Below are 27,908 nucleotides of genomic sequence, written 5' to 3'. Positions count from 1 at the left end.
CCCTACTTCCCAGGGTTGTTGTGAGGGTTAGATGAGATAGTATTTGTGAAGTGCTTAGCATAGTGCCTGGCATACAGTTGTATTGTTCAGTCATTTCAGACATATCTCACTCTTCATGACCCCATTTGGGGTTTTCTTGGCAAAGACACTGGAGTGGTTTGCCATTTCCTTCTCCAGCTCATATTATAGATGAGGAAACTGAGGCAAACAGGGTAAAGTGACTTGCCTAGGGTCACACAGCTGGTAAATTCTATAGGCACCATAGAAATACTTATTTACTCCCTTTCTCCAACAGGGCTATCTTCAAATAGAAAGACCCCACTGAGAAGGGAAAACAGGTTTTCAGTTCATTAGATCTTCTTCAACTTGAGACCATAGTGAGATTCCTGAGTCTCTCTCACAGAAAAGAGGTCACAAGGAGGCCTGATTAAGCCAGGAAGCCATCTCCACCAAGTCTAATTTAGAGAGACATTGTTTTCACAAGGTCATCTTGGTTTTGATTGTCATCAGGTAGGGGCCCTTTGGAGCCCAATTCAAATTTAAATTAAAACAAAATAAAGTGAACTATAAATAAATCAAAAGCTAACAAGTATCTCATTGAAGTATATTAAGGGGGTTTGTAGATTTAATCTGCACAATGCGGATGGTGCCTGCCAGTGATTGATGCTTTTTCATCTTTTTTTTTTCAGTTTTTATGAGTGCTGATGGTAATCTCCTGAGAAACAATATGATTTGGTAATAAAAAGATTACCTGTATTAAATAAAAATAATATATACATAGAAAATGCTGTTAGTGCTACAAATCTAGTTAAAGATATTACCACAAAGAAAAATGTTATTTTTTTCACAGCTGTCTAATGTATTTTAGCAAAAGTAATATCTTTAAAACTTAAACCTTTATTATTTATAAAGGAAGCAATAACCGATTTTCCTATTTCCTATATTAATAAATTTATTTGCATATATTTGTATCAAAATTAATTGGTTTTCTCACTTCTGGAATGCAAAAAGAAAAGGAAAATAACCTTGCAAGAAAAACATGGCAATCTAAAGGCAGTTGATATTATATACTCTCTGGGCTTGTGGGTTCAACTAAACTCTGGTGGTTACTCAGGGTATGCCCCTGCTAGTTTCCTTCCCTTTGTAATATAATTAGAATAAAGCAGGGGGCCTGGTGAAATTATTTTTGAAGAAATTACTTTCTACATCTACAGAGATAGATGGCATTCAAAGCAATGCAGCAAAATGTGATGATTAAATAGAAATGTCTTATCCAATCAAAGGTAGGAAAGACCGAACATGGCCCAACCTAGGAAGCAAGAGTTGAAATCCAAGTTCCCCTAATAATTATTTATTTGACTTTAAGTTATTTTTTTCTGTGGGCCTCAGTTTCCTTATATGTAAAATGAGGTGGTTGATTTCTCTCTGAGGTCCATTCCTACTTTAAAACCCAAGATTTCATAGTTTCCTAAATACTCATACAGTGCAGAAACCTCCTTCTATTTAAAAGAAGCTCATAGATTGAAGAAAATTAAGCCTCCCCATGTAAACTCTTAATCTCATGAAGAATAAAACTTGGACCAAGTCTTTCAGCATTAAATCTTCCATTTCTCTTCTGCCTCTTAGCCTTCTAAACTTATGTTTGTGGGCCAGCATCAACTTGGAAATGATAGCAATAATTAAAAAAAAAACTGTCTGGGTTTGTTTCCTATTTATTCAAATTGACTGGTCTGGATCAACATTCAAATTTTATATGTTCTTTAGCCAAAAATTAAACTGTTCCTGATATTCTTCACTGAGAAAGAAATAGAAGCCAGAATTAAACAAAATAATTCTTAATCTAACTCTCAGGAAGCTCAGAGAGCACAAGTCAGTTTACTTTTGTATGTAGACACACAGACAGTTAGAGACAAGCAAATCTATCATTCCTTCCTAGAGAGCTTGGCCAAATCGATTCCATCTCCAGGTGAATATATTTTAGCAAGTGTCTTTACCAGTCCTCTAGAATATGAACACTTCCACGAAGGGTTATCGATTCAGAGCTCGAAATGACGCCGCAGACCGTCTAATCCAACACCCTCATCTTACAACTGAAGAAACTCATACAGTTATTAAGTTAATACAGTTAATTTTAAGTTAATTGAAGAAACTCATAAAGTTATTAAGTTAATAAATCATAGTTATTAAGTAGAACTCAGATTTGTACCCATGCCTTCTGACTTCAGGTTTGGTGTTTTATTTTATTGCATCATACAATATGACAAATATCGATTTAGGTGGTACAATAGATAGAGTGCTGGGCCTAGAGTCAGGAAGATTTGAGTTCAAATCCAGCCTCAGATTTTTACTAGCTATGTATCCTGGACAAGTAATTTAGTCACTGTGTGCCTCAGTTTTCTCATACGTAAAGTGCAGAAGATAATAGCACCTAACTCCAAGGATTGTCATGAGGACCAAATGAAATAACCATTGTAGAGTGCTTAGCACAGTAACCGGCACATAGCAATTGCTATGTAAATATTAGCTGTCATTATTATTAATACAAAAAAGTCTATCAAGTGAAAAAAATCTTATAAGACAAGTGAATTCACTTGTCACTGTCCGCTTGGCAAATAATCCACTTAACCAGAGTATCCTTCTGCTATGTAATTTATATTTGAATATTTGTACAGCTAAATCTTAATAAATGGACATGATTTTCAAGATGTGTGAATGGGAAGCCAGGCATACTTGTATAACAATGACAGGTCTGTCAACTGGTCTAACCCTTCTGGGGACAAAACTGGAATGAAGTGAGAAAAGTCATTAGAAGGTTAACATCTACTAATGCAGCATTCTACCTAGTGGGCATGTCTCTAAGGTGGCCAAAGATGGAAAGAAAGATTTCATAAATACAGAAATATTCACAGTAGCATTTTTGTGTAGCCAAAAAACAAAAGAGGCAGAAGCAAAGTGAGGGCTTATATGCTGGGAAATGGCAAAAAAGAAAGACAGATAATTGATAGATAAAAGATAGATAGATAGATAGATGGATAGATAGATGAATTTAATGGAATACTATGATATTCCATGGGATGACAAACACGAGCAATTCAAGGAAACATGAGAAGACACAAATGATCTGATGCAGAAACAAGAAAGCAGAACTGGGAGAACCACAAACATAACGACTATAATAACATAAACAAAATACCACTAGAAAGACATTCAGTATCCAAAGAGCATTAATGTCCAATCTTGGTCCTACATAACATGGTAAAATACCTTCTTCTTTTTAGAAAGGTTGAGGAATCTGGGATGGGATGTCACATATAATATAATGAAACAGGCTTTACTTAACTATTTTTCTTTGTTACAATGGAGGATGTATATGTGTGTATAGGTATGTGTGCGCACATAGGGAAATGATTGAGATAACAAAAGATATCAATAAGTTTTTTTTAATGTCTTGACATGATTTGGAAGAGGTTACTAAATTCTTATGAATGGTTAGTTTTGAAGGAAATGGATAAATATTTGGGGGAGACACAGAGAGAGAGAGAAGTATTGGATATGAGAAGAGGTAGACAAGGGTGTGAATTGGCTCAGTGAGAGGAGGAGGAAGAGGAAGATTTAAGATATGGGAGACAGGAGACAGTAGGAATAAGAAATAATAGAGCTTGGCCTCTGAGTAGCTTTGGGATCATGAAAAGGACCAGAGAAATGGCAGGACAGAGGGAATGAGGAGACAAAAATTTAATCAAGATTCATCAGAAACCTGGTTTTTATTGTTTCTTTTTTTGTATTTTTAAAATTTTCCCCTGGCAAATAAAGATAAGAGTCAGCAAATCCTTCTCAAAATATAAACTCTTCCATTTGGCATTTATGGCCCTTCACAATCTGGCTCCAACCCACCTTTCCAGACATTTCACATTACTCCCCCTCCTATACTCTGCTCGAGCCAAACTGACTTTCTTGCTGTTCTACATACACATCATTCCATCTCCAGGCTTCTTGTCTTTGTCCACCACGCCTGGAATGTCCTCAGGCCTCACGTTCATCGCTTGGCTTAGCTCAAGTGTCCATCTCCCACAGGAGTGTAATTCTCCACATTAGTTTGTGCTCTCCCTACTCTCCAAATTTATCTTGTATGTGTTCTGCATTTACTTATGTGCATGTGGCACCTCTCTTCTCACTGTGTCCCCCCGAAAAAAAAGAATGGAAGTTCCTTAAAACCAAGATTGTTTCATTTTTGTTTTTCCATTCTCAATGCCTAGCCCAGTGCCCAGAATGAAGCAAGTTGTTGTTGTTGTTTTGTAAATGTGTGTTAAACTAAACTGAATTAAACTCTACCATGTCACCAATCAGAGGAAGCTAGGTGGAGCACTGGATAGTATATCAGCCATGTTGCCATCCTAAGTTCTAATGCCACCTCAAACATCAACTAGCTCTGTGATGTTGGAGAAATGATGTAATGGCTTTCAGCCTCAGTTTCCTCATCTATAGGACATGAAGGGGGCTGGGCCTTAAGGTATATTTTAGCTCTAAATCTATGATCCTGTATGTGACTAATTCCAAAATCTTGGGCTCTGTTATTTTTTGAAATAATATTTTATTTTTCCCCAATTCCATGTAAAAACAATTTTTAACATTCATTTTTTAAAATGTTCAGTTTCAAATTCTCTCCCTCCTTCCCTCCCCTCCCTCCTCTCTGAGATGGTAAGCAATTTGATATAGGTTATACATGTTCAATCACTAGGTTCCATCATTGAAGCAAATATTCCATAAAAGCAAACAGGTTTAAAAGTTGGACTTTAGAGTAAATCCTGGGGCTTCTTGAATTATTTCTCTTGTATTTAATACTATAGTAGAGCCCCAGTTTTCATCATTACAATCATCATCATCATCATCATCATCATTATCATCATTTCTACAGTGCTTTAAGGTTTACAGTACTTCACATATTATCTCATTTAATCATCTCCATTGCGTAACAAGGTCTTTGGACAAAGCTCTCTTCTAGAAAGCTAGGGAATGCTATTTCTCTGCAGCTCCACCCAGAATTCACAGTTAGGTTACAAATGTTTTTCCCTGGCCACAGGGGAAATTAATCCCAACACCTGGTTCCATTCATGAGGGGGATGGATGTTCTGTCTTCTCAGGATTGAGAAACTGAATTAGAAAGGCTTCATGTTGGGCCAAATCACAGTTGGCCAATGAATGGTGGAATCTGGCACAGACCCAAAGGAATCTTCCACTAACGACTATACCTCTTTAGAAGAAAATCTGGCTTTCTGAAATGCCAAGCCCTGTAGGTGTCCCACAGATGTGGAGCTTGTATTGAAATAATCAGAAAATGATGTGGCTGATTTCAACTAGTTGTTATTTTATGAGTATCATAACCCATCCCCAACCATTCACCACTAGAGTTAACATATGGTTTGAAAGAAAATCAGTCACAACCTTGCCTTAGATGACTCAGAAAGTCCTTACTAACTGTTGGTAATAACAGATTTCACAGGGTGTGTGACTTAATTAACACAGTGCTTTATCTGCATCAGCCTATTAAACACAGAGTCATGCTGGAGTGAGCAGGGGCAGTCAGTGACAGTAACTGGTTGCTTTGCCTCTGATTGCAAGACTAGATTCTTTCAGACAGTGTGGTCAAGAAATCCTGAAGTCAACAAGTTGATATCATAGTTTCCTTTCTGATCAGCCCCATGTGTAATAGGCAGCCCACAGAGGCATGAGAGTCATTCTGGGAGCCCGGAAGTCAACAGTGACTGCCCAATATTGACAAATGTACTTCCTAGCAGGAACCATGCTTGAGATCTTGACAGTGATGACAAGTTTGAGCACGACATTAACAATAACTGAGGACAGCCCGCTGCAGCAGAAAGGGTGTTTCAGTTCGAATGTAGTCTTCATCACTTTCTATAAACTAGACAATCAACAAAACAACTAATCAATCCCTGTTCTGTAGCTGGCCGATTTCTGAGGCATCAGTCCTCACAAGGCACATGTAAATATCAGCTTTGGAGAGCCTGTGTGAGTCAGCTCAGGCACAGCCCTGAATAACCCATCTGGGCTTTCTAATCACAGGATCAGAGACTCCTAAGTGGGAAGGACTCCAGAGGTCATCTAATCCAGCTCCCTTATCTTCTAGATGAGACTGAAACCCAGAGTGGGAAAGAATGACTTGCCTAATGTAAGACAGGTCCAACTCACCAGAACCCTAAGGGTTAGAGTATCATGTAGGCATGAAAAGGCAGATTCTGTCAGGCCTCAATTTCTTCTTCCTTTAAAAGCTAGTTATCTTTAGAAAGCTGTGTCATTAATATATTTGGGGCTGCTTGGAAAGCAATTTATTGAAGAGTATCCTGGTTACCTGAAAAGGTGAATTTAACTCATAATGTTGCCTAGAATAATCAGAAAGCTTAATGAGGACCAAGGGATAGACAAATGTCAAAAGCTGTTGCTAGAATTGAATGACTGAATTTTTTTTAATATTTGCTATAAAAACATCATTGTATACTTTGGAGTTAATGCTGGGAACAACTTTTAAATGAAACAAATACACTTTCATAATATAGTAAGTAGGGGCATGAATTAAATGCCAATTTAGAGTTAATTAGGTTGTCTTTATAATAAATACTATTATTATTTTCATTATTATAAAGAATATATAACAGGTCAGAAGGAACACTTGATGTGGAAATTAATGCACTTAATCTAATTATAGTCAAAGTAGAATATATTCCTATTGATAACACATCAGAAAAATGGCAAAATCCCTGAAAATCCTAGCAACCTATTACTAATTGTTATAAATGCGTATAAAATGTTGAGGGGTCTGGACGACAGCCCTCAATTCTGCCTGATGCTCGTTTTGGCGTTAAGACCTATAGACAATATCTACTTGGTTAAAACTTATGGCCAGACCATCAGGGAGAGTTGGGACTTGAATTCACATATCAATGATAATTAGAGATCCAGAAGATTCTGGAGAATCAGGGCAGCACAGGAATCATTTGTGCTACAAAGGCTCTTGCTGGTCACATGTGAAAAACTAGCAACAGGATGAAGGAGACGAAGCACTGACATTGTCCCCAGGCTTAGTCTGTCTCTTTGCCTTTTCTCTACCTGCTCATTTACATCAACAAAGGAAATATAAGAAGTCTACGATTTGAACCCTGATTCCTAGAGCTTTTTAGTAGTTATTGGGCAAAAAAAAAAAAACAACATTAAGCCTATAGACATAAAACCGAATCTTCAGAGATGAAAATTGAATGTTTACCATGAGCTACAGGGAAGACGTTTGTGGATACCCTAAATCCACTTACTAAAAATTTTAGTGTAAAGAAATATTTAAGCTTAAGGACATGAGCTAGCAGGGCAAAGGCCAGGTTTTTTCTAAAAGCTTGATAATTTCCACCTTCTGGAGTCATTTTTCTGCCTTCTTGCTAGGTCTCTGGAGGCTGTAACTGCCTAGACTGAACCAAGTAACCTCAGGACATAGTAGCCTCCTGGCCGGGATCACACCACTTCCTGTTTGCCACGGCCTTCCTGACACTTTCGAGGACATAGCAAAAAGAAGATCTGGCAGTTGAGGGCTATTCAGAAACTTTGAGGATCAATGCTGAACCTTCCTGCCTTCCTCAGTAGACCTCTCCCCATTCACCGATACTCTGAATAAATACATTTCCCAATGGTTAGCATATTCCCACTCTCTTAATCTCAGTGCTTAGTCACTCCAACCCAGTTATACTAAATCATAACTGCCAAAAAAGGAACTCCCCTTCCCAGCCTTAGCTGCCCACTGAGACTCTGAGGAAGAGTCTGAGGAAGAGAGAGTGAGGCTGATGACTTTGCATAATGCCGCCTCACTTAAATTCAATTCAGGTGCGAGTGAAGACATCACCCATGGTGTCATGGGTCCTCTTTGAAAACGAAGGATGAACAACAACAATTCTCATCCGTCTCAACCCTACCCGCCCAATGTCCCACTCCACATCAGTCCATCCCTGCCACTGTGACCACCGGAACTCCTGCTCCATAATGAACACACCTCCTTTCATTTTATAACACTTCCTCTCTTGTTCCTTCCATCTCCTGGGACTTACTGAGACCTGGCTCCCTCCAAAGAGCCCCACATCCCTGGCTACCCTTTCCAGTACTGGACACATTTCCACTTATGCCTCTTCATTCACTGGCTACCATTTCCAGAGGCTCTTACTGCTTTCACTCAACAACCTCCTATTTTGAGGTTAAATGAAATCCAAATTTATCACCCAGTCCAGATTCTTGTAGTCATTAACTACTAACCTCCTATCCTGCCCAGGATATTATCCCTTCTTTCTCAATGAGTTCAGTGCCTGGTTCACTGTCTTACCTTCCATCCCTGCTCCTGCCTTCATATTGCACGGGGGAACTATTGCAATAGCCTTCTAATTGGATTCCCTTCCTCAAGTCTCTTTCTATTACAATGCATCCTCCACAGGGCTGCCAATGTGATTTTCATCAAGTACAAGTCTGACCATGTCCCCTCCTACTCAGTAAGCTCCAGTGACTCTCTGTTACCTTTAGGATCAAATATACACTCCTCTGTTTGGCATTTAAAGTTCTTCACCCTCTGACTCCTTCTTACTTTACAATCTTCTTACATACTACTCCCTTCCATATTTTTTATAGTCCATCCACACTGGTCCTTATTCTGCACACAAGAAGTTTCACCTCCCACCTCTGGCTGTGCTTCATGCCTGGAATACTCTCTCTCTAACTTCTGCCTTTCAGACTCCCTAGCTTCCTTTGAGATCCGGCCACACCTTGGAGGATGCCTTTCCTGGTCCCGAAAAGAATATATTTTATATGTATTGATTTATATCTATGTTGTTTCACCCATTAGAATGTAATCTCCTTAAAGGAGCGATTTTTGTTATCTCTTTGTACACTTAGTGTTTAATATAATGACTCACATATAATAACAAAAGTTTATCGATTGATTGATTAATTAAAATCCATATAGAAAGACAGCTTGCAGCCTGATTAGAAAGAGTTTTCTGGGTCAGCTTATCAGTGAGGATTCAGTTTGGGGTAAGCTCAAGGGATTCATTATGGAGCAATACAAACAAACTTCCACTTTTTCTCAGATTACTTCTAAACCAGAGCATGCTGAGGGAGGGCTCTTTCTGAGATTGCTTCAGGGTGGACTGAAGGGATACACACAGAGACAGATGTTCAGAAGCAGTATTGAGCACAGGAAAGGAAGAATTTTCCCTTTCTCTGCTTCTCTCTGTACTTTGCTCTTTAATGTCCAATTGTGTTCAGCACCCTCATTACTAATTGCAGCCAAAGTGTCGTGCCTTAAAGTGGAAAGGTAAGAAAAAGATTCCAGAAGGTCTCCCAGGGGCAGGAAATTTTTGTTGTGTTGTTCCTTTGAACTGTTTTTTTTTTTAAAGAAGAGTTTAACCCAAAAACTATGGACAGATTTTTTCCTCAGATTTACTTTTGAAATAGACTGAATAACAAACCTCCTTTGTCATTCACTTATGTCATATGGTGTCTCTCCCACACCTTAGGAATAGGTTGTGTTTTTAACTCAGTTTTATGTGTTCCACAAGGTCCCAATTTCCTCTTCCAATTAGTTTTATCTCATTATAGGAAAAGCATTGGTTTCCAGGGCTTTGTCCATCAGAGGTAACAAAACTCTTATTAAAGAATAGTGTACTGCATCTTTAAGAATGTTGTGTTGTTCCTAGCTCATGAAGAGAACACTTTCTAAAGTGTTGCAAGTTCCTTGGCTGAAAGGTAGCAGCTGAATTCATTGTCATTGCTATCATCAACAACCACCCTGCCACCATCATTTCTTGGGCACTAATGAACATCTGGAAGGAATTACTGGCATGAGCTGTAGCTTAGGGACTATTAATTCTCAAAACCAAACTCGCTTAAAATGCTTGTTGCCTTGGAGAGACTCCTGGGAAGCACATTTATTATTTTTGAGCGAATTTCTAGGGAGTAAGGAGTTATACAATGTCTAGACAAATCATTTGGTCAAGTGAATAGACGATTGTGCCAAAAAGGAAAAGACTCAAAGAGTTCTATTCCTTATCTTGAGAAAGAAACTCGGCCTTTCTCCTCACATCTCCTTCCCGTCTCACACTGGAATCTTGATCACACAGAAAGATTTACGGTTTTAAACACTAAAAACTATTAGGAATAACTGTATTTGTTGCTTGTAGTTTGAATAAGCAGTCTCTAACAGGATGGATCAGAACGCACAAGATACAACCTGGGAGAATTTTCTCCGATGAGACATAGGTTTTAAAGATCTGCTTTGAAATGGCATCATTTTGCCATTTGTTTCAGTGCGACGAATAGCTTGCCTTAATTGTTTGAGGCTGAAGTCTGAGCCTCTGCAAAATATAAATTTAATAGATTAGACCTGTCAAATTGCATGATTATAACTTGTGTTGGGTAAAGGTGTAATACATGAATCAGGAACCCAAAATGAGGGCAGGATATTTATAGCAAAAGCAAACGTATAGAGAATTGTCTCTCACTACAGTATATGCTGACATGTGGATGATTGCTACAGCAAGGGACAATTAAGGCCCAGATGCACATACACTCAGGTCCCATAGGTTAGTTGGATTCTGGGCCAGCTCTGTTTAGGTCTAGTTTCAGGTGAAGTCAGGGGGCTCAGAGCAGCTTAGGAAGGTTCAACTGGTAATTCTCCTATTTAGCTAATATTTAGTATTTAGTAATTCAGCTATTCCATAGCTCCCCACTGCCTACTAAATAAAATCCAGACTCCTTGATTTTGTTTTCAATGGCCTCAGAACAATTTGGCTTTATTTCCAGCTTTCTCTCTGGCCATTCCTCTGTTTCCAACTCCCAAGCTAACGTGCACTTGACAGGCCTTTTACTATCCCATCTCTGCGTGTCTCTTCAGGCTGTGGTTTCCACCCAGAATGCCTTGTTCCTTCATCTTTGCCTGTTAAAATAATATAGTTATCCCTTCCACATCACGGGGGTGAAGGGTACAGTGCCTCCACATTCTAGAAAATCTGCATAAAACTTTTGGCCCATAGTAGATAGAGCACCAACCCTGGAGTCAGGAGGACCTGAGTTCAAATCCAGCCTCAGACACTTGACATGACTAGCTGTGTGACCCTGGGCAAGTCACTTAACCCCATTGCCTTGCCAAAAAAAAAGTTTAAAAAAATAAAATAAAATAAAACTTCTGACCCTCCCTTCACACCAGAGAAGAAGTCTGAATTTTCTTCTTTCTTCTTTTATGGTTATCTACAGTACCTTATTGTAAAATTTTGGTGATTTGGTCATAGGCTTTGTGTTGGCTTCTGGCCTTCACATGTCATCTGCAGCTTCCACAAACCTCCCCAAAAATTCCCATTTAATCTCTTATTCCAACTCATGATATATCAAAACACAATGGGGAAAGTCATGATGTGGAAGGGATAACTGTACTCATCCTTTAAATGGCATCCCCTTCAAAAAGTCATTCCTAAAGTCTTTGCTGAACACTATCCAGTCACGTCTGACTCCCCGTCACTCCATGGATCTTTATCCATGGGGTTTTATTGGTAAAGATCCTGGGGTGGTTTGCCATTTCCTTTTCCATTGTGCCCCCATTTTATAAATGAGAAACTGAGGCAAACAGGGGTTAAGGGATCTTGGGGGATTACACAGCTAGCAAGTATCTGAGGCTGGATTTGAACTGAGATCTTTCTGACTCCAAGCTTGGTATTTCATCCACTGGATCACTTAGTTACAAACGACCTTTCATTTATTTATTTGCATACTCATTTGCATAGTATTTTACCCCTCTTGTGCACTCCTTATGTACTTATTTATATTAATTATCTTAACAAATTAGGTATCTGTACACATACCATAATCTTTTTACTAGATTGCAACTTCCTTGAGAGCAAGGAACTATGTCACTGATTTCTGAACTGTCCCCAGCTCCTAGCACTTTCTTGCACACCGCATATATTTAACAAATGCTTGGCTGAATTTGTTCCACTGATTTTCCCTCAGACCCTATTTAAAATGGAGGCTCTACTTATAGAAGTAACCTCCAGGAGTCACCTCTAGCACTGAACGCTGCGATTTCCAATCGCATTTCCCCATTTTAAAAACAATGCACCTTAGTACTGGTCTCCAAGGGACGCGTGGGTGTTTACCTGCAGAGAGCAGAAGGTTTGCGTAAATGGTTTCATTCGAACCAGGTAGGAGGCAACGATGATTGCTGAGGAGTAGTGGGTACAGTAATGGCATTGGGCGGAGAGGTCTCCTGTGAACGAGAGCGAACTTGATTTTAGGGGTTGCACTTAGTGACGACTGCACAGATGGTGATAATGCACGACATATGCAGCCGGCCATTAAAGAGCAATGAGCATGAGGCAATGCTTAAAAAGCATCAAAATACAACGCGGGGGTAAGAATCACCAATTTGGTGTACAGCTTCATAAACTTCAGACTGATGATACTGCCTGTAAGGAAACCATTGCAAGGCGTTCAGATTAGTGGTCCGAACTCCTCCTTCAGATCCTTCTCCCATCCCTCCCATCTACCTTCCTTCCCAGTTGCTGTGACGCAAGTACTTTTTTTTTTTCAAATCAACAAGTGCATTGCAAAGATGAAGTGACAGCAGTAGGTAGTTGGAATGGTGATACCTGTGGTAGCAATTTGAGGATGAGGATGGGAAGGATGATGAGGAAGGGGAAAGAAAAAAAGAGGAGGAGGAGGAAGAGGTGATGGAGACTAAGAAGGCTGAGGCTTGATGGATCAAGAAGCATTGTTCATAGGGAGCAATTGGAGCTCTCTGAGAATATCATTCTTTGCATTTGTATCTCCAGCACCTAGTGTGGTTTCTGCACATAGTAGGTGCTTGTGATTGAAAGAGTGCTGCTCTTGAAATATGTTTGCTCACTCAGGTGTCCCATGTCCCCGAAATTCCATCATCGATGAGTGTATATGAGTGTTGGACTCAGAATCAGAAAATCTGAGTTTAAGTCTTGGTTCCAATACTTAATAGCTGTTTGATCTTTGAATCATTTGATGTCTTTAATTTTTAGATTCTTCACCTCTAGAGAGGTGGTCTGTGATTACCTCCTTTGTGGGAAGAAGTACTTTGCCCATCTCACTTTTTACCCACCTATGGCTGTGTGGGGGAGGGGTGGCATTATTTCTTCTAAGCAAGGTACTACTTGGCTTTCTGCCTCAAGGACTGCTTAAATGCTGTTCTAGATTTGAAAGCCCTCACCTAGGAGCAGGACCAGTGCTAGAGGAAGTGCAGACTACAGACATCATTGATTTCTGTAAGCCATTTATTTTCTTTTATTGCATTTTCTATATTTGCTTGGATCCTCCCACACCCAAACTTAATAAGTATATGTAAGTAAAACATAAACCATCTCTGCATTTAAAAGACAGTTACAGAAAATCCCCAGAAATGGAGTGATGCTTATACCCGTAGCTTACATAGTGATGCTATATAACTGTGGCCCCAATTCAGAGATTCCTTTATGAATTTCTATTACAAAAGCATGTGCTAGCTGGAAGAGTTGAAACTAGACCTGGTAAAAAGTGGGTACCATCAAAGGGGAAACAATTAACTTACATAAAATGACAGTTTAAACTTAGGTTAAGCTGAGAAAGTAAAGAAAGCCACCTCCCCACATCTGGACTGTAGGCATGATTCCAGGGAAAAGCTGAGTTGGAGCCAGGGTTCTTTGGCATAAAGATGGGATGAAGGGAAAGTTCTCATCCTAATCTCATGTCCAAAAGAGAAGGGAAGGGAAGGGAAGGGAGGGGAAGGGGAAAGGGAATACATTTTTATATAGTGCCTACTATGTGCTAGTCACTGAGCTAAGCACTTTACAAATATCATTTGATCCCCACAATAACCCTGGGAGATAGATGCTGTAATTATTCCCATTTGATGGTTGAAGAAACTGGGGCAAATAAAGGGTGTGACTTGCCCAGGGTTACACCGCTTGTATGTGTTTTTAAGTATGGATTTGAACCAAGGTCTTCCTAACTCCAGGCTCAACGCTCTAATCACTGCTCCACCTAGATGTCAAAACAATCTTTCCCTTTATCAGGGATTTGCTGTGGAGAGAACCTAGTTAAAATCTTGGCTCTGCCATGGTTGGACAAACCATTTAGCATGGTTTTCTTAGTTTTCTTGTGAGTAAAATGAAGGGATTGACAAGATGCTCTAAGGTCCCTTCTAGATCAAAATCTTATTGACTCTATGGTTTCTCAAAAGTTTTGGTGTTCTAGAACCTCCTTTTTAATTCAGGAATAACACCAGAAGTTTGGTCCTTATGCTTCAGAAGGAAGAGCCAGCACAATATTTACCTGGAGACTCCAAAACAAACTTGACCTACTTTGCAATTTTGTCTAGAATAGGCCTGACTATTTACCACAAAAAGGTTTAAATACCCAACATTTAAAAAAAAAGCATTTAATTAAAACATTAAAACCAGAATCACATACCTTCACTCTTTTCAACTTCTTTGTATCTCCGGATGAATTTTAGTTTCCTTTCCTTGGTCTGGGCCCCCATGGGCTTTGAGAGATCTCGAAATGTCCTGGGATTCGTGAAGTTCAAAGCCTAGAAGGCAGATATGTTGTTCTAAAACTCACTGAGACCCACGGGTGCCCCAGCTCAAGCTCTGGGAGGTTATGCTGTCTAGTTTTATGGTTCTCTTTATTAGTTTACTGTCATTTAGGTTGACCCCTTCAGGTGATTAGCAAGTTTGCATCTTGGAATGCTGTGGTTTTATGACTGAGAAGGTAGTGACCCCAGAAGACATAATAAGAGAGAGATGGAAAATTAGAGGTGTGAGAGATTGGGTTCAAATTGAATCTGTTTTAAGTTGACCCAAATCAGGAGATTTCATCCAGTCACAGGAGCACTAAGGTTTGGGGGTTTTGTGTTATTTTGTTTTCTTTTAAATGGTTTGACATCTGCTAGGCATTGCTTCAGGCTCCTTGTGCACCAAACCGAGATCTGTATTGCCAGAGGACAGGCACTAACTGAGAAATAAAAACACAATTTTGAATTCCAATTAATGAGTTCAGTGCTATGAAGGCAACTCTTTTTGTAAGAGCTGTCTTCCCTCTTTGATTCAAAGACAAATCCATTGTTTTCATGGAAATAGAATCATCCTGACAATTACAATATAGCATTAGTGTATGTCCTATAACTGTTTCCCAATAAACTAAGAAATGGATTTTTGGAAACAGTGGCATAAGGTGGAGAAACATACACAGGGAATCTGAGGTCTTTGGGCTCTCTTCCTTTTAGCCTCTATGAGTAGGAAGTATAGAAAAATATCACACTTTGGGGAAAAAGTCTCTTTGGTTAGATAAGTATCGAAAAATAGGAAAAATAAGATGATGACTGAATACAATAAACGTTAGAAGCTGCCTTGTCTTCCTTTAGTTAGGGAAAATACCAAAGCAAGGAAAACAAAGAAAACAGATCCTACTGGCTTATTGCAGTGTCCACTTAACATCATACCAAAGGTTAAGGAAAGGAGCAGATAGGTGATGGACCAGAAATGAGGGAGTGAGAAGCAGACTTTATGGCCACTAATCAAATTTATGATCTGAATATCTGGGACACTGGATCATCTCAAGAGGTAAAGGGAATCGCTACAAAGGCTGGGAGAGAACACCTTAGCTACCCAATGAGGGGGGTAACCTTGCCAGAAACTGGTCATGGGCCGACACAAAGAGATCCAGGGAGGGCATTGTTGTCCTTGTTGCATGATTTTATGGGTAGAAAGGAAGATTTACCCTATAGATTTGGAAACAAGCTTATGGAATTGGGTCTGGGTTTGTATATAACATTTCAGTGGAAGACATGGTATCCTTAAAGCTGTAGTTCTTTACTATTAGTAGTAGTAAATAGTAAAACATAGAGGGAGAAAAAAGCAATTCTTCTTGTTAATGGTTTACCTCTGAGGTATAATCAGCGAGAATCCAAGGAAAAACTGGGTACTGCATATAATCATTGTAGGTCCTCCCAGCCAGGGTATTTAGATACATGAGATATTCAAAATTGCTTATTTCCCTTTTCTGCCATAAGGAAGAAAAACAATATGTATGAGTCATAATATTGTCTGGGTGGGCCCCCCTCTATGCACAACCCTAGAATCCTCTCTTAGTTATCTGTAACTGGATTGTATATTTTATGAAGTCATCACACCAAATTCTAAATTAAATTAATGTTAGTCCCAGGTTAAGTTTTCCTCTACCATCCACCATGTCCTTAGGCTGCCTTCCCTTGTCATGACCCAGTGTGAACTCGGAGGTACAAATCTATTTCAATATTAGCCAAAACAAAACATAATTAGAAGAACAAATCTGCTGAGAAAACATGACATCATGGTTTCCAAAGCCAAAGAAAAAATCATTTCTGTTCTGAAAACAATTGTCAATTTTTAGGATTTTCGTTGAGATAGTCAGAAACTGACCTCATAAAGATTAAAAATATCTAAAGTGGGTTAATCCTCTACCAAGATACATTCAAACATGATTTATTTTAAAAAGAAATAAAATTTAAAAAAAGTATATCATTTCTGGCACTTGTTTTCTTCATCTATAAAATGGAGTTTAGAGTTAGAATACATTGTTCCTTAGATCCCTCTGACTGTCTATAATGGTCACAATAAGAATCATAGCACCTTATAGTCTGAGGGGACCTCAGAACATATCTAGTCCAACTTGTAATTGAACAAGAATCCTTTTTTACAACATTCATGCTTTTGCTTAAAGACATCCAATGAGGACAAACCTAGTACCTCTGGGATCCAGATTCTAAAGACAATTCCACTTTGGGACAGCTCTCATAGTAAGGTTTTCCTTAACTCAAGCCTTATTAATTACAAATCTCTACTTGCTGCTTCTATTTCTGCCCTCAGGGACCAAGTGGAAGAAGACTAATCCCTCTTTTTCATTCAAACGTGTGAAGTTAACTAGCATTTGATACTTCCCTCTAAGCCTTTTCTTCCCCAAGCTAGACAACCCCAGTTCATTCTGTTGGTTTTCATATGGCATGATCTTGAGACCTTTCCCCGTACTAGTTGTCGTCTCATCCCCTCACTGGCTGATCGGTACCATTCCTCATTTTGTGACTCTTATTGGCAATGAAGTCCCAATTAGGACGTTCTGAGGTCTGACCACTTGTTCTCTCATTTTAGAAGTTAACTTTCTCTCTGTCTTTGTTTTCCCAATTGGCACTGTACTCATTAATTTGGGGCCCTCAACTTCTATAATGAATAATTATTAATTTGTGACTGTTAAATGTATTTTGAAGAAAAGTAATATAAAGTTAAAGTAAAATGCTGGAAGTGGCCTCTGGAGGAAAGGGTCCAGGGGCAGGTGTGCAATTAAATGTGGTCTATATAAAGCCACCCATAGACATTCTCATGTTTATTGGGGACTAGAGGTTTGCTATCACTATGGAAGCTTAACTTTACATTATGCCGTTTTGTTTAAATGTTCTGCATGGATTCAACACCTTGCCAAGACGATGGTGACTTTATTTAGAGGCAAGAACTGAGTAACTATGGGAAGGACTGACTGAGCAATAGCAATTACGTGTCCAAACAATTCATTTTCTATATGCGTGGCCGAGTCTCAGTACCCTCCAATAAGGCAATATCTATCTATGTGCAACTAAGACTAGCTTCCTGTAATTGGCAGAAGACCATTGTTCCACTCAATAGAAATGCTGGAGGAACAGACTTTAACAATAGCAACAAGAATAAAAGCTTATTAACTACTCCAAAGGAACTGGGTGCTAGGAGAGTCATTGTGCCTGGTGGTTAGAGGGCTAGTCCTGCCCACCTGGATTCAGGTGACACCTTTGACAAACAGGGCAAGTGTTTTAGCCTCTCAGTTGGCCTGGGCACTTTCTAAACAGATAAATTAGTGAGGAACTGCTGATTGAATCAATGACGAGTTTTCACACCAGGAGCTTTCACACAATAATAAAATTATTGATCCTGACTGCTCTAATCCAAACCCATCAAAAAAAATGCTGGTCAGTGGGGATAAAAAGACAAAAAACAAGGCAAAAAAAAAAACTAAAACAAGAAAACAAAAAACCTCATGGAGTTTACATTCTATTACCTACCTTGTAGGGTTGTTGTGAGGTTCAACCAAGATAATATTTGTAAAATGTCTATCACAATGTCTGGCACACAGTAGGTGCTGCATAAATGCTTATTCCCTTTCCTCCTTTTCTTTATTGGAGGGATTTAGACATGTATAGAAATGAGTGCAATGTGAGGTCATCTGAGGAGGGAGAGAGTGCCAACAAAGGAGGAGATCAAGGAGGACTTTACTAAGGAGAAAAGGATCCTGAGCTGAGCCTTGAAGGAAAACAAAGATTATTTGAGACTGAAATGAGGTGAGAAGGCATTCCAGACAGGGAGGACAGCTTGTGAGAATGTGGAGGTTGGAGATCAAAACGTTGGGTTGGGTTGGGAAGTGTTGGGTATTGCTCTCAAGTTGAGGATAGTTCTTCGCATCGTATATTCCACACGTTCCTCTACTTCCTTCACAGCCTGGGTAATATTTAAAGATGGTTTAGCCAGGAAAATCTATGCTGCCTGAAACTCGATCAGTGTTCTTGGGAAATGGAAGCTCACTGCATCTTGATCTCCTCCCTCCACAATCAAATAAATTGCATTATTTCCTTCATGTATCTGTTTGTTTGTTTGTTTGTGGCATGCTATTTCTTTTCAATACTTCAGTATCGTGGTACTTGTGTAAAAAGGTCCACCCCATCTCTATACCTTACATCTTTATTATTCAACGATATATTATATTCAAACTGGAAAAAGATAAGTGTGCCTTTCACCTCCTTGTTGACATTCTTACTCCCCCAGCTTACTTAAGTATTTGCTGACAGCATCCATTTACTCTTATACTCAGATACTGCCTTCAGTGACACAGGGGCAGGGAGAAGGCCTATAATTATCTTTTCTGACTGTCCCCAGACTTTACCAAACAACAATTCAGAGAAGTGTAACATAAGATGTATGGTCCCCATTTTGAGTCAAAAAATGTACTATAGAGGATGTGTCAGATTATTGGTTCTGATTCATGATAAGGAGCTCATGTCATATCCTGGTCTGTTCCAATCTCTGAGCTCCAAAGCAACAAGGTTGCTGATAGAGTAGTAACTAGGAGGGACTGAACTAGCTGGGAGAAGCTGCTAGAGGTTCAACTACAAGATAGAAACCGGTATCAAGAGGATGGACAATAGTCTAGACTTTTCCTAGGTGGTCTACTCTTATCCTTCCACCAGTGTCTATGGTTAGCTTCACCAAAGAATTGGAGCAGGTGATAGATCTAGGTCCTCATGAGGCTCTGGGAGCACTCTGGGAATTGTATTAGATTCCACACGGAAAGGATTCAAGGGGGTAAAGTCCTTCCAACACCCTGTCTCTTCTCCTTCCCTCAACAAGACTGTTTCTCATCCTTCTCCCACTTTTTGTTGCTTATGTGCAAAATTTTCAAGTTACAGCCCTGGCTGATAAATAGAATGAGAATGTCCATTCAACCAGGGATATCTTTGTTAAAACTCTCACAGTCAAAGGTTCAATGTAGCTGTGGCTAGGGTTATTCATGCCTTCTGACTGTAGCTGTCCCAAGATAACATGCACTGGCTTTTGTTTTCAGTCATGTCCGACTCTTTGTGACCCCATTGGGGTTTTCTTGGCAAAGATCCTGGAGTGGTTCACCATTTCCTTCTCCAGCTCATTTTATAGTTGAGGAACTGAGGCAAACAAAGTTAAATGGCTTGCCCAGGGTCACAAAGTTACTGAGTGTCTGAAGCTGGTTTTGAACTCAGGAAGATGAATCTTCCTGCCTCTAGGCCTTATGTTCTATCCACTCTACCACCTAGCTGCCCCATACATACACTAAGGATATTCTAATCTTCCCCATCACCATGGGACTCCCTGTTCCTCCTCCCTCCCCCAACAGTGTCCTCTTTCTTTGTCTACTGTCTGTCCCTTCCTTCCCTTCCCCTCCTCACCCCTCCCCATCTCTCTCTGTCTCTGTCTCTCTCTTCTGTCTGTCTGTCTGTCTCTCACTCACTCACTCACTCTCTCTCTCTCTCTCACTCTCTCTCCCTCTTCACTGTATCTCTCCCCTTTCCCTCCCTTTACTCTCCCACTCCTGTCTCTGTCTCTTTTTCTGTGTATCTCCCTTCCTTTGTCTACCAGTTTCACAGACATAAACATACACACAGACTCACAGTATCTAACAGGATCTAGAGAGAGAAAGAGATCTTAAGCATCCTCATTGACAGATGAACAAAATGAGGCCAAAAAGTAAAGAAAGGATCTCTTCAAGGTCACCGATAGGTAATAAGTTGAGAAGCAGAGATCTGAATCCCCATCTTCTTCCTTAAGTCTAATGCTAATGGATTTTGGAGCTCCGATAAAGGCTTTCAGGAGCAGTGTTTTCATTTCATCAAAAGTTAAAATAAACAAAAAGAACACAAGGGTTTCTTGCTGCTAAGTACCCAGACTTATTCTTTTCCTTGTTGGATATCGAACTATTATTTCCCAATATAAATTCCTCAACCATAGATTTTTTCTTCTTCTTCTTTTGGAATAATACCCGTACCTGCCACTTCTGCAGCATTGTCTTCTCTGATCCAATACTTTTCCTGTAGGAAACAAAAAGGTTGACAGTGACCATCCAAGCACTCAGGGAGACAACAAGAAGCAGGTGACCAAGGAATTCATGCTTTGGCAATGTTTAGAGGCTCTGCCAATGAAGACTTCCATAGTCAGGGCAGTTCGTGTTGTCAGAGCCAGCTGGCAAACACCAAGCAGAGTTGCGATTGCTGAGGATTTGTGTGATGATCATCAGTGACCTTCATTTCTCTCTGTTTTCTTCTTATGTTTATCCTCATAAAACATCCAAAACCTCCCAACCCCTCCCCATTCCACCAAAGTAATCCTTCTTTGGGTGGACTCCACTGCTGCATGATTCCAGAAAATGTCAGTCATGGGTACATCTTATGAGAAAGGTCCTTGAGAAATACCAGAAATGAGGCTATTGTTTCCTTTTGCTATTACCTTACATATTTTCCCAAATCAGTAGCAGGAAATCCTAGTAATAATAACTGACACACACATACATATACACACATAAATATGTATGTATCTATATATGCACGTGTATGTGCGTATATATATATATGTGTGTATGTTTATATACATAAATATATTTAAGAACTGAAAAACATTTTATGAACACACACTCATTTAATCCTCCCAATCACCTTGTGAGGTAAATGTTACAAGTATGGTTACTCCTTACTTACAGATGAGGAAGCTAAGAGTCTAAGTCACACTGACGGTAGTTTCAGCAACAGGATCATTACCTAAGCTCTCTTGACTCCATACTCCCTCTAGCAATGCATACCAGTGTCTTCTCTGCATCTCCTGGCTGCTTAGAGCATTTAGACATTAAGTGACTTGCCCAGGTTCACACAGTCCACATAAGTCAGAGATGAGACATGAATCTTCTCGTTCTGAGGCTGATTGAATGAATAAAGACTATTCATTATGTTAAGCTGCCTCCAACTCTCTTTCTCACTCTCTCTCTTTCTTTCTCTCTCCCCCCATACACACATATGTATATGCATGCATATACACACATCATACATATGTATATATACACATGTATTTATACATGTATACACATATATACATGTGTATATACACATGCATTTATATATGTATACACACATATATGTATATATGAGATTTCAGGTTCTCAAGGAGACTCAAGTTTGTCTGAGCAGCTACCAATCTCATCTGTTCTTCTGAAACCAGTGACCAAGCCTGAGGCAAATTTCTGCCTATCTCAGGGAATTTATGTAATAACTCTCAGCCCATCTAAGGTTTTATTTATTTGGTGTGGTAAATGTTTATGATCTAACATTATACAATGAGTTTATAGCAACCATTCACACAAATAACAGCTCCTTTCCTTTCTGATAGGGAAAAACAATCTATTCTTAGTCCAAGATTCTGCCTTGTGTGCAAAAGGCAAAGCCATGAGGAAATGGGATATCATACAGGGTGGAAAATAAGCCCAGATGGTTATTACTGCTCACCATACTTTGTTCATTCTTCTCTTGGCTTTATTTTGAGATTCAACAATTTTGGCTTCTGAATAGAATCATTAAACCAGTCTATTTTTATTTGCCATTTGTATAGCTCCTATTTTTATTCCCAGAGTAATATACTTTATAATGAATTATTAGAAGGTTTATTGTACTTCATGGAATCCCTATGAGAAAGATTAAATATTCGGCTCTTTTGGTTTTTCAGAAAATGAAACTGAGGCAATGAAAGGGAAAAAAGCCTGAATTTTGAAAAAGTAGAGTGTACAGTTGCAATTTTCTGACCAACAGGTATGTGAGTCTCTGGTACAACCTGTTTTTCCAATGCCTTCTGTCCTGGGAAACAGAGGTCCTAGTAAGACTTTCTATTGGACAAGTACAGAAGGTGTTGACAGTAGTCGTTTTCCTTCAAGACCGACTGTTTGGAGGAGAAAGAATAAAGAAAATGTACAGTCTAGTAAAATTGAGGGGGTATTTTACCAATAGGATCTGTGTGAGAATACTACTACCCTGCCATCCTGATCATTTAAAATGACTCTGGAATTATGTCTCCCTTTGTGACTTAAAACATGTCATAATGTCAGGCATAATATATGGTGGATCCATTTTCCATATCCTCATTTTTCAGTCTTTTCTTCACCATGAGTTGTTGCTAAAGGGCCAGACCTTCCATCACCATTCACTGGCAGGGCTAAGAAACAGAACTACAGAAGTGAGTGATTAGTTTTTAGATAAAACAAAAACTATTAATTGTAGCAATATTTTGATATAAAGCAAATATTGTAGGACTTGTACAACTTATCCATGAAAATTATGAAAAAAATTAAGATTTTAAATGAAGAAAATTTTAAAGAAATATAGCATATTAACTCATCCCCCTTCCCCCCTTCTCATGCACTCTCTCTCTACCATCTCACACACAGAACTATAGAACATTACGTATTTTAAGTTCCGCATGATTCAGAATCACAAAACATTAGTTCTAGAGGGGACCTTGGAGATCTTCTCCTATCTCCCACCCTCATTTTACAGAAGAGGGACTTGAGGCCCAGAGAGGCAGGGTCATTTGGCAAGGGTCAAGCGGATAATGATTGGTTATCTGACTCTAGCCCTGTTTCCATGGCACTGAGCTTTCTCTAACTTAGAGAACTTTTGTTTTGAAACCTATTTCCTGGGGTCTTCCCTCCTACATAAATGTTTGCACTTTAAACTGCTTATACCTGGGATTTTTTTTTTCCTTCCACCTTTAATTTTCTTTACGCATCTGCCTCACCCCGGCTTCTTGCTGCTCTGTAGCAGAGATAGAAACAAGCTCTCCTCTCCATTAACAAGCCATTGTTATTATTTAGTCCAAATCAAACATACCTAGGAAGAAGTCACTTTTCTAGTCCGACACTGGGCAAAATTACTAAGAAGATGAGGTTTATTTATTTCTTTTTAAGTATTGTCTACCCTTTGGACACCTCATCCATCCCTGCCCTTTAATCATCCACTCCAGGTGCCCTATGCACTCATCCTGCTGCCTGTGCACTGGGGACTTTTCACTCATAGTTGCTCCCTAGGTCCACTAATATTCTTTGAACAACAACCAATTCAATACATTTTTATTAAGCGCCTATTATACACAGAGCACTGTGCTAGGCACTCAGAGGAGATGCAAAGTTTAGATAATGCCACAGCCTTCATGAAACTACCACTCTTGTAGAAGGATAAGGCACAAACATCCAAAGCTAAAACATACAATAATGCTGTGATAAATGTTTTAGGAGTTCAGATAAAATGTTATATGAGTGCTGAGGGGCAACATCATTAATCATGGGGAGAGGGTCAAGGATGTCTTCAAGGAAGGTAGCACTTGAGAAGGAATTCAATATGCATAGAGAATATCATGCCATGGAGGTGGGAGAGGACAGGCTTGTTGGGAAAAAAAATATGTTTTTAATATTCCCTAATACTTTGCTAATATTTTACTCCCTTGTTTCTCAAAGCATCAATTGGTCAATTTTAGAAGGCCCTCACAGGTCACGTGATTCTGCTTTGGCTATTGGAAATGCACCTTCCTTGTCACTCTTAAGACTGAGGATTTTAAATTACAAAGACGGTTGAAGCATATAGGCTCTTTTCCATGTCCTAAAATATGGTGCCTAGGTCAGGACACAACCATAGAGATGGGCCGAGCAGAGCAAAACACAGGAAGATTTTGATTCCCCTCATTCTAGACACGATACAAATGTATCGAACCCAACATGAAATTCAGTCCTATGGTTACAGTCACAGTTTATGTGTTTGAGCCCTATTCATGCAACCTATGATCACATTAGTGTTTTTGGCTGCTGCATTACTCTGTTGACTCATATTGAGTTTTCAGTCAATTAAAACTTCCAGGTCATTTTCACATAACTGCTCTCTATTCATATCTCCCCATGCTGTATTTGTTCAGTTGAATTTTTAAAATCCATGTTAGGAATTTACATTTATCTCTATTAAATGTCATTTAACAGGATTTGGCCCATAATTCCAGCCTATAGAGATCCATTTGGATCCCGATTCTGTCATCCTAAGTACTAAGGATTCTGCCCACCTTCATGGCATACATATTTGCTAAGCATGTCATCTATGCCTTTTGGAAATGTTACAGTTTGCTGATGGACTATTTGAAAACTGTGGTGCCCACCATTCTTCATCAGGAATAAATGAGAGCATGGAATACAACCAAGACATTCACTCTAGATCTATCTATAAGGCACTGAGAGCAGGTCTAGTAATGATGGAGTTTTGAGGTCTTGTCTTATCTAGGGCTGTGGACTTGGGAAACAAGTGAATCCTCAATTTTCAAGTATTTCATATATATCAGTTGTGCAATTCATCACACACACATACACACACACACAAACACACACACATTTCTTGCAATAAAATATAAAGTCTGGTTCTAGCCTGTATTCTCTCAGTCCAGAAAGACTCAAGGCAATCTGAGTAAATCCCTACTGAAGTAGCCCCCAAAGACTGGTCCAAGTCTATTTGGACCAGAGGAAACCACATTTGACCTAGGCAAGCCCCAAAATGGCAGAGCAGTTGGGAGAAATCTCAATGGATTCTAGTGGAATTCTGCAACTGTTCTTCCTATTTTCCTACCTTGCACTGGGATCAGTCCAATAGTTTCCCAGCAGGCCCAGAAAATGATCCTGTACCATACATTTCAGAGTAGATAGAACACTAGGTTTGGAGTCAGGAATAATGATAACAACAACAATAGCAATAGCATTTTATATAGCACTTTAAGGTTTCTGAAATACCTTATATATGTTATTTCATCAAATCCTGACTCAGGTACTTATTAGCTATTCAGACCTGGGAAAGTCATTGAACTTTTCTGCACCTCAGTCTCCTCATCCATAAAATGGAGATAATAACAGCACCTACCTCACAAGTTTGTCTGAGAATCTGATGAGAAAATCTACGTAAAGCACCAGGCAAACCTCAAAGCATTATATAAATGTAAGTTGATTATCAATATTATTATTAAGATTGGTCCAGATCCAGAAGTTCATTGGTATTGGGAAGAACCAGTAAGGAAATATCTAGTATTATAGATTTATATTGGCTTTGCATCTGATAAAGTGACTTTGGTGTCCTGTGATAAATACCTTTCCTAGAATCACAGTCACTATGTGTCAAAAATAGACTTAGCCTAAGTCTTCCTGTCTCTAAGGTTTGCTCTCTAGCTACTATGGCATGATGCCTCTGAGGTTGTCAGTAATATTACTGTTGTTGTTATTTCAAGAAAGTTCTGGAGATGGATCATAGGACCATAGAGTTAGAGCAGGAAGGGAGCTTAGAAGTCATGTAGTCCATCCCTCCCCCATTTTATAGAGGATAATGCTGCCTCTAGAGAGGTTGGGTGACTTACCAAAGGTCGCAGAGTTAGTTAGCAGAGTCAGGATTTGAAGCTGGGACCTCCAACTCTAAGCCCAGAGCTTTTTGCACTTTGCAAAATTCATACAGTTTGTTATGTGTTTGAGGCTATTGGGATATTGGATATATTTTCATATTTGCTAAATATATAAAATAGCTTTGGCTAATTACCCAGCTTAGATATGAAATGACAAAGGTTCATAAAAGTTGACTAAGCACAGGTTCTAGGACTAAAGGTCCTAGATACTAAATACTATGGGTATACAATACTAAAAGTATTGGATAAATATAGACCACAATTAAAAATAAAATTTACTATCCTTTGTAAACCAAGTTGTTGATAAAATCTTACAATTCCACGATATATACAATATATACAATACAATAATATATATACAATTCCAATACTATATATGTATGAATGTATATAAACACAGATATCTATGTACATGTATATATGAAGATACACATTTTGTATATGTGTGTAGATATGTTATATGTATATTACATATGTATGTATATCTCAATCTATGTGTATACTTATATCTGTATTTATATATCTAGCTCTATAACTGTATTTGTTAATATCTCTATCTTTATCTTTCTCTGTATTTCTCTCTCTCTCTCTCTCCCCCTTACTCTCTCTCCCTCACTCCATCTTTTCTCTTTGTCTCTGTCTGCCTGTCTGTCTCTCCTTCTCTCCCCCCTTCCCTTCATCCCCTGGTAAAGGTGATTAGACTATCCATCTCCTCATGTGCAAATTTGTGAATTGAACTGAATGGCTGGGGTTAAAATGTTAATTTTGCAGCTAGGAGTAATTGTTTCTTCTCTAGCCCAGTGGTTGACAGCAATTTGTCTTTAGAGGGACCAAAATCTCAAATTCTTATGTAAACTCGTAGGTTCATTGAAAGTATGTTTTACCCAGATTTGACTACATTATTAAGATACGTACTTATGTGTGTTAGCTTCAATTTTAGAAGAAAAAAATACTATATAGTACTCAAGATTCTTAAATGTGTTTCATTTTTGTTTAAATCCCCAGCATTGAGCAAGGTGCTTAATAAGTAGTTGTTGAATTAAATTGAACTTTCCAGTTATAATCAACTTTCTGCAAGCACATTGGCTCATACTTTAATGTTCATTGGTTTGAATGGAAACTTATTCACTCCTTGCTTTGAAACAGAGGATTTCAACTCTGGGCATTTTCTTGCCGGCAATGGTCACTCCGGATTGAATTTTAAAATTCTAGAAAATCACAATAAAATAATAATACAAATACTAACACAGTGGACTTATTGTTGTGCATAGAGATTTTTAGTATTTTTTTGGGGGGGGCATTAATTTCCATTTCACCATTTAATTCTCCAGTACATTTCCTTGAAAAGATGATCTGGTTATCACAAACAGGGGTACAGTCAGAAATAGACATGATAAAGCCGTCCCCTGGACAAATGCTAGCTAAGTGTGCTGCAAAGAATGGTCAGGCACAAAGGGCAAGGCAATCAGGGAGCTTTCTTGATGATCTGTCTGACTAACAAATAAATTCTTTTGCCTGTGGAACCAGCCTAAAATGGTTTCGCAATCCACTCTACTGTACTTTCCCAAGGTTTTCAGGCTCACCAAACAGTAACCCCCTCTGGTTCCTGTTTAAACTTGCAGGTTAGACTCAAAACATTATGGTAATCATCTCCAAGGACCCAGGCTCCCTGTTGCCTAGTGACAAAGTTTCCAAGTCCACTGAAGAATTCAGACTGTAACTGAGTAAGTTCATTTTTCTTTTTCAGTTTATGTGTGTGTGTGTGTGTGTGTGTGT

General features: G+C 39.0%; 2 protein-coding genes across 5 annotated transcripts in view; one reads left to right on the top strand and one right to left on the bottom strand.

Annotated features, from left to right (window-relative positions):
* The window catches only part of WDFY4 (WDFY family member 4), a 365,261-nt gene that overhangs the window by 59,220 nt on the left and 278,133 nt on the right, over window positions 1-27,908 (bottom strand). For all 3 annotated transcript variants that reach the window (XM_027859244.1, XM_027859252.1, XM_027859263.1), the window contains exons 47-50: window positions 20,668-20,710; window positions 15,979-16,098; window positions 14,509-14,626; window positions 12,189-12,298 (exon numbers count right to left, since the gene is read on the bottom strand). In XM_027859244.1, coding sequence (XP_027715045.1) covers window positions 12,189-12,298; window positions 14,509-14,626; window positions 15,979-16,098; window positions 20,668-20,710 — 391 coding nt within the window. The remainder of the gene's footprint in view (window positions 1-12,188; window positions 12,299-14,508; window positions 14,627-15,978; window positions 16,099-20,667; window positions 20,711-27,908) is intronic.
* Window positions 27,798-27,908, top strand: part of LRRC18 (leucine rich repeat containing 18) — a 31,092-nt gene continuing 30,981 nt past the window's right edge. For both annotated transcript variants that reach the window (XM_027859276.1, XM_027859284.1), the window contains exon 1: window positions 27,798-27,856. The gene's annotated coding sequence lies outside the window, so the exon portion shown is untranslated. The remainder of the gene's footprint in view (window positions 27,857-27,908) is intronic.

This window comes from Vombatus ursinus, unplaced genomic scaffold (genome assembly GCF_900497805.2).
Source record: "Vombatus ursinus unplaced genomic scaffold, bare-nosed wombat genome assembly UNPS02000749.1, whole genome shotgun sequence".
Classification (NCBI taxonomy): Eukaryota; Metazoa; Chordata; class Mammalia; order Diprotodontia; family Vombatidae; genus Vombatus; species Vombatus ursinus.
This window is presented reverse-complemented; position numbering and strand designations above follow the sequence as displayed.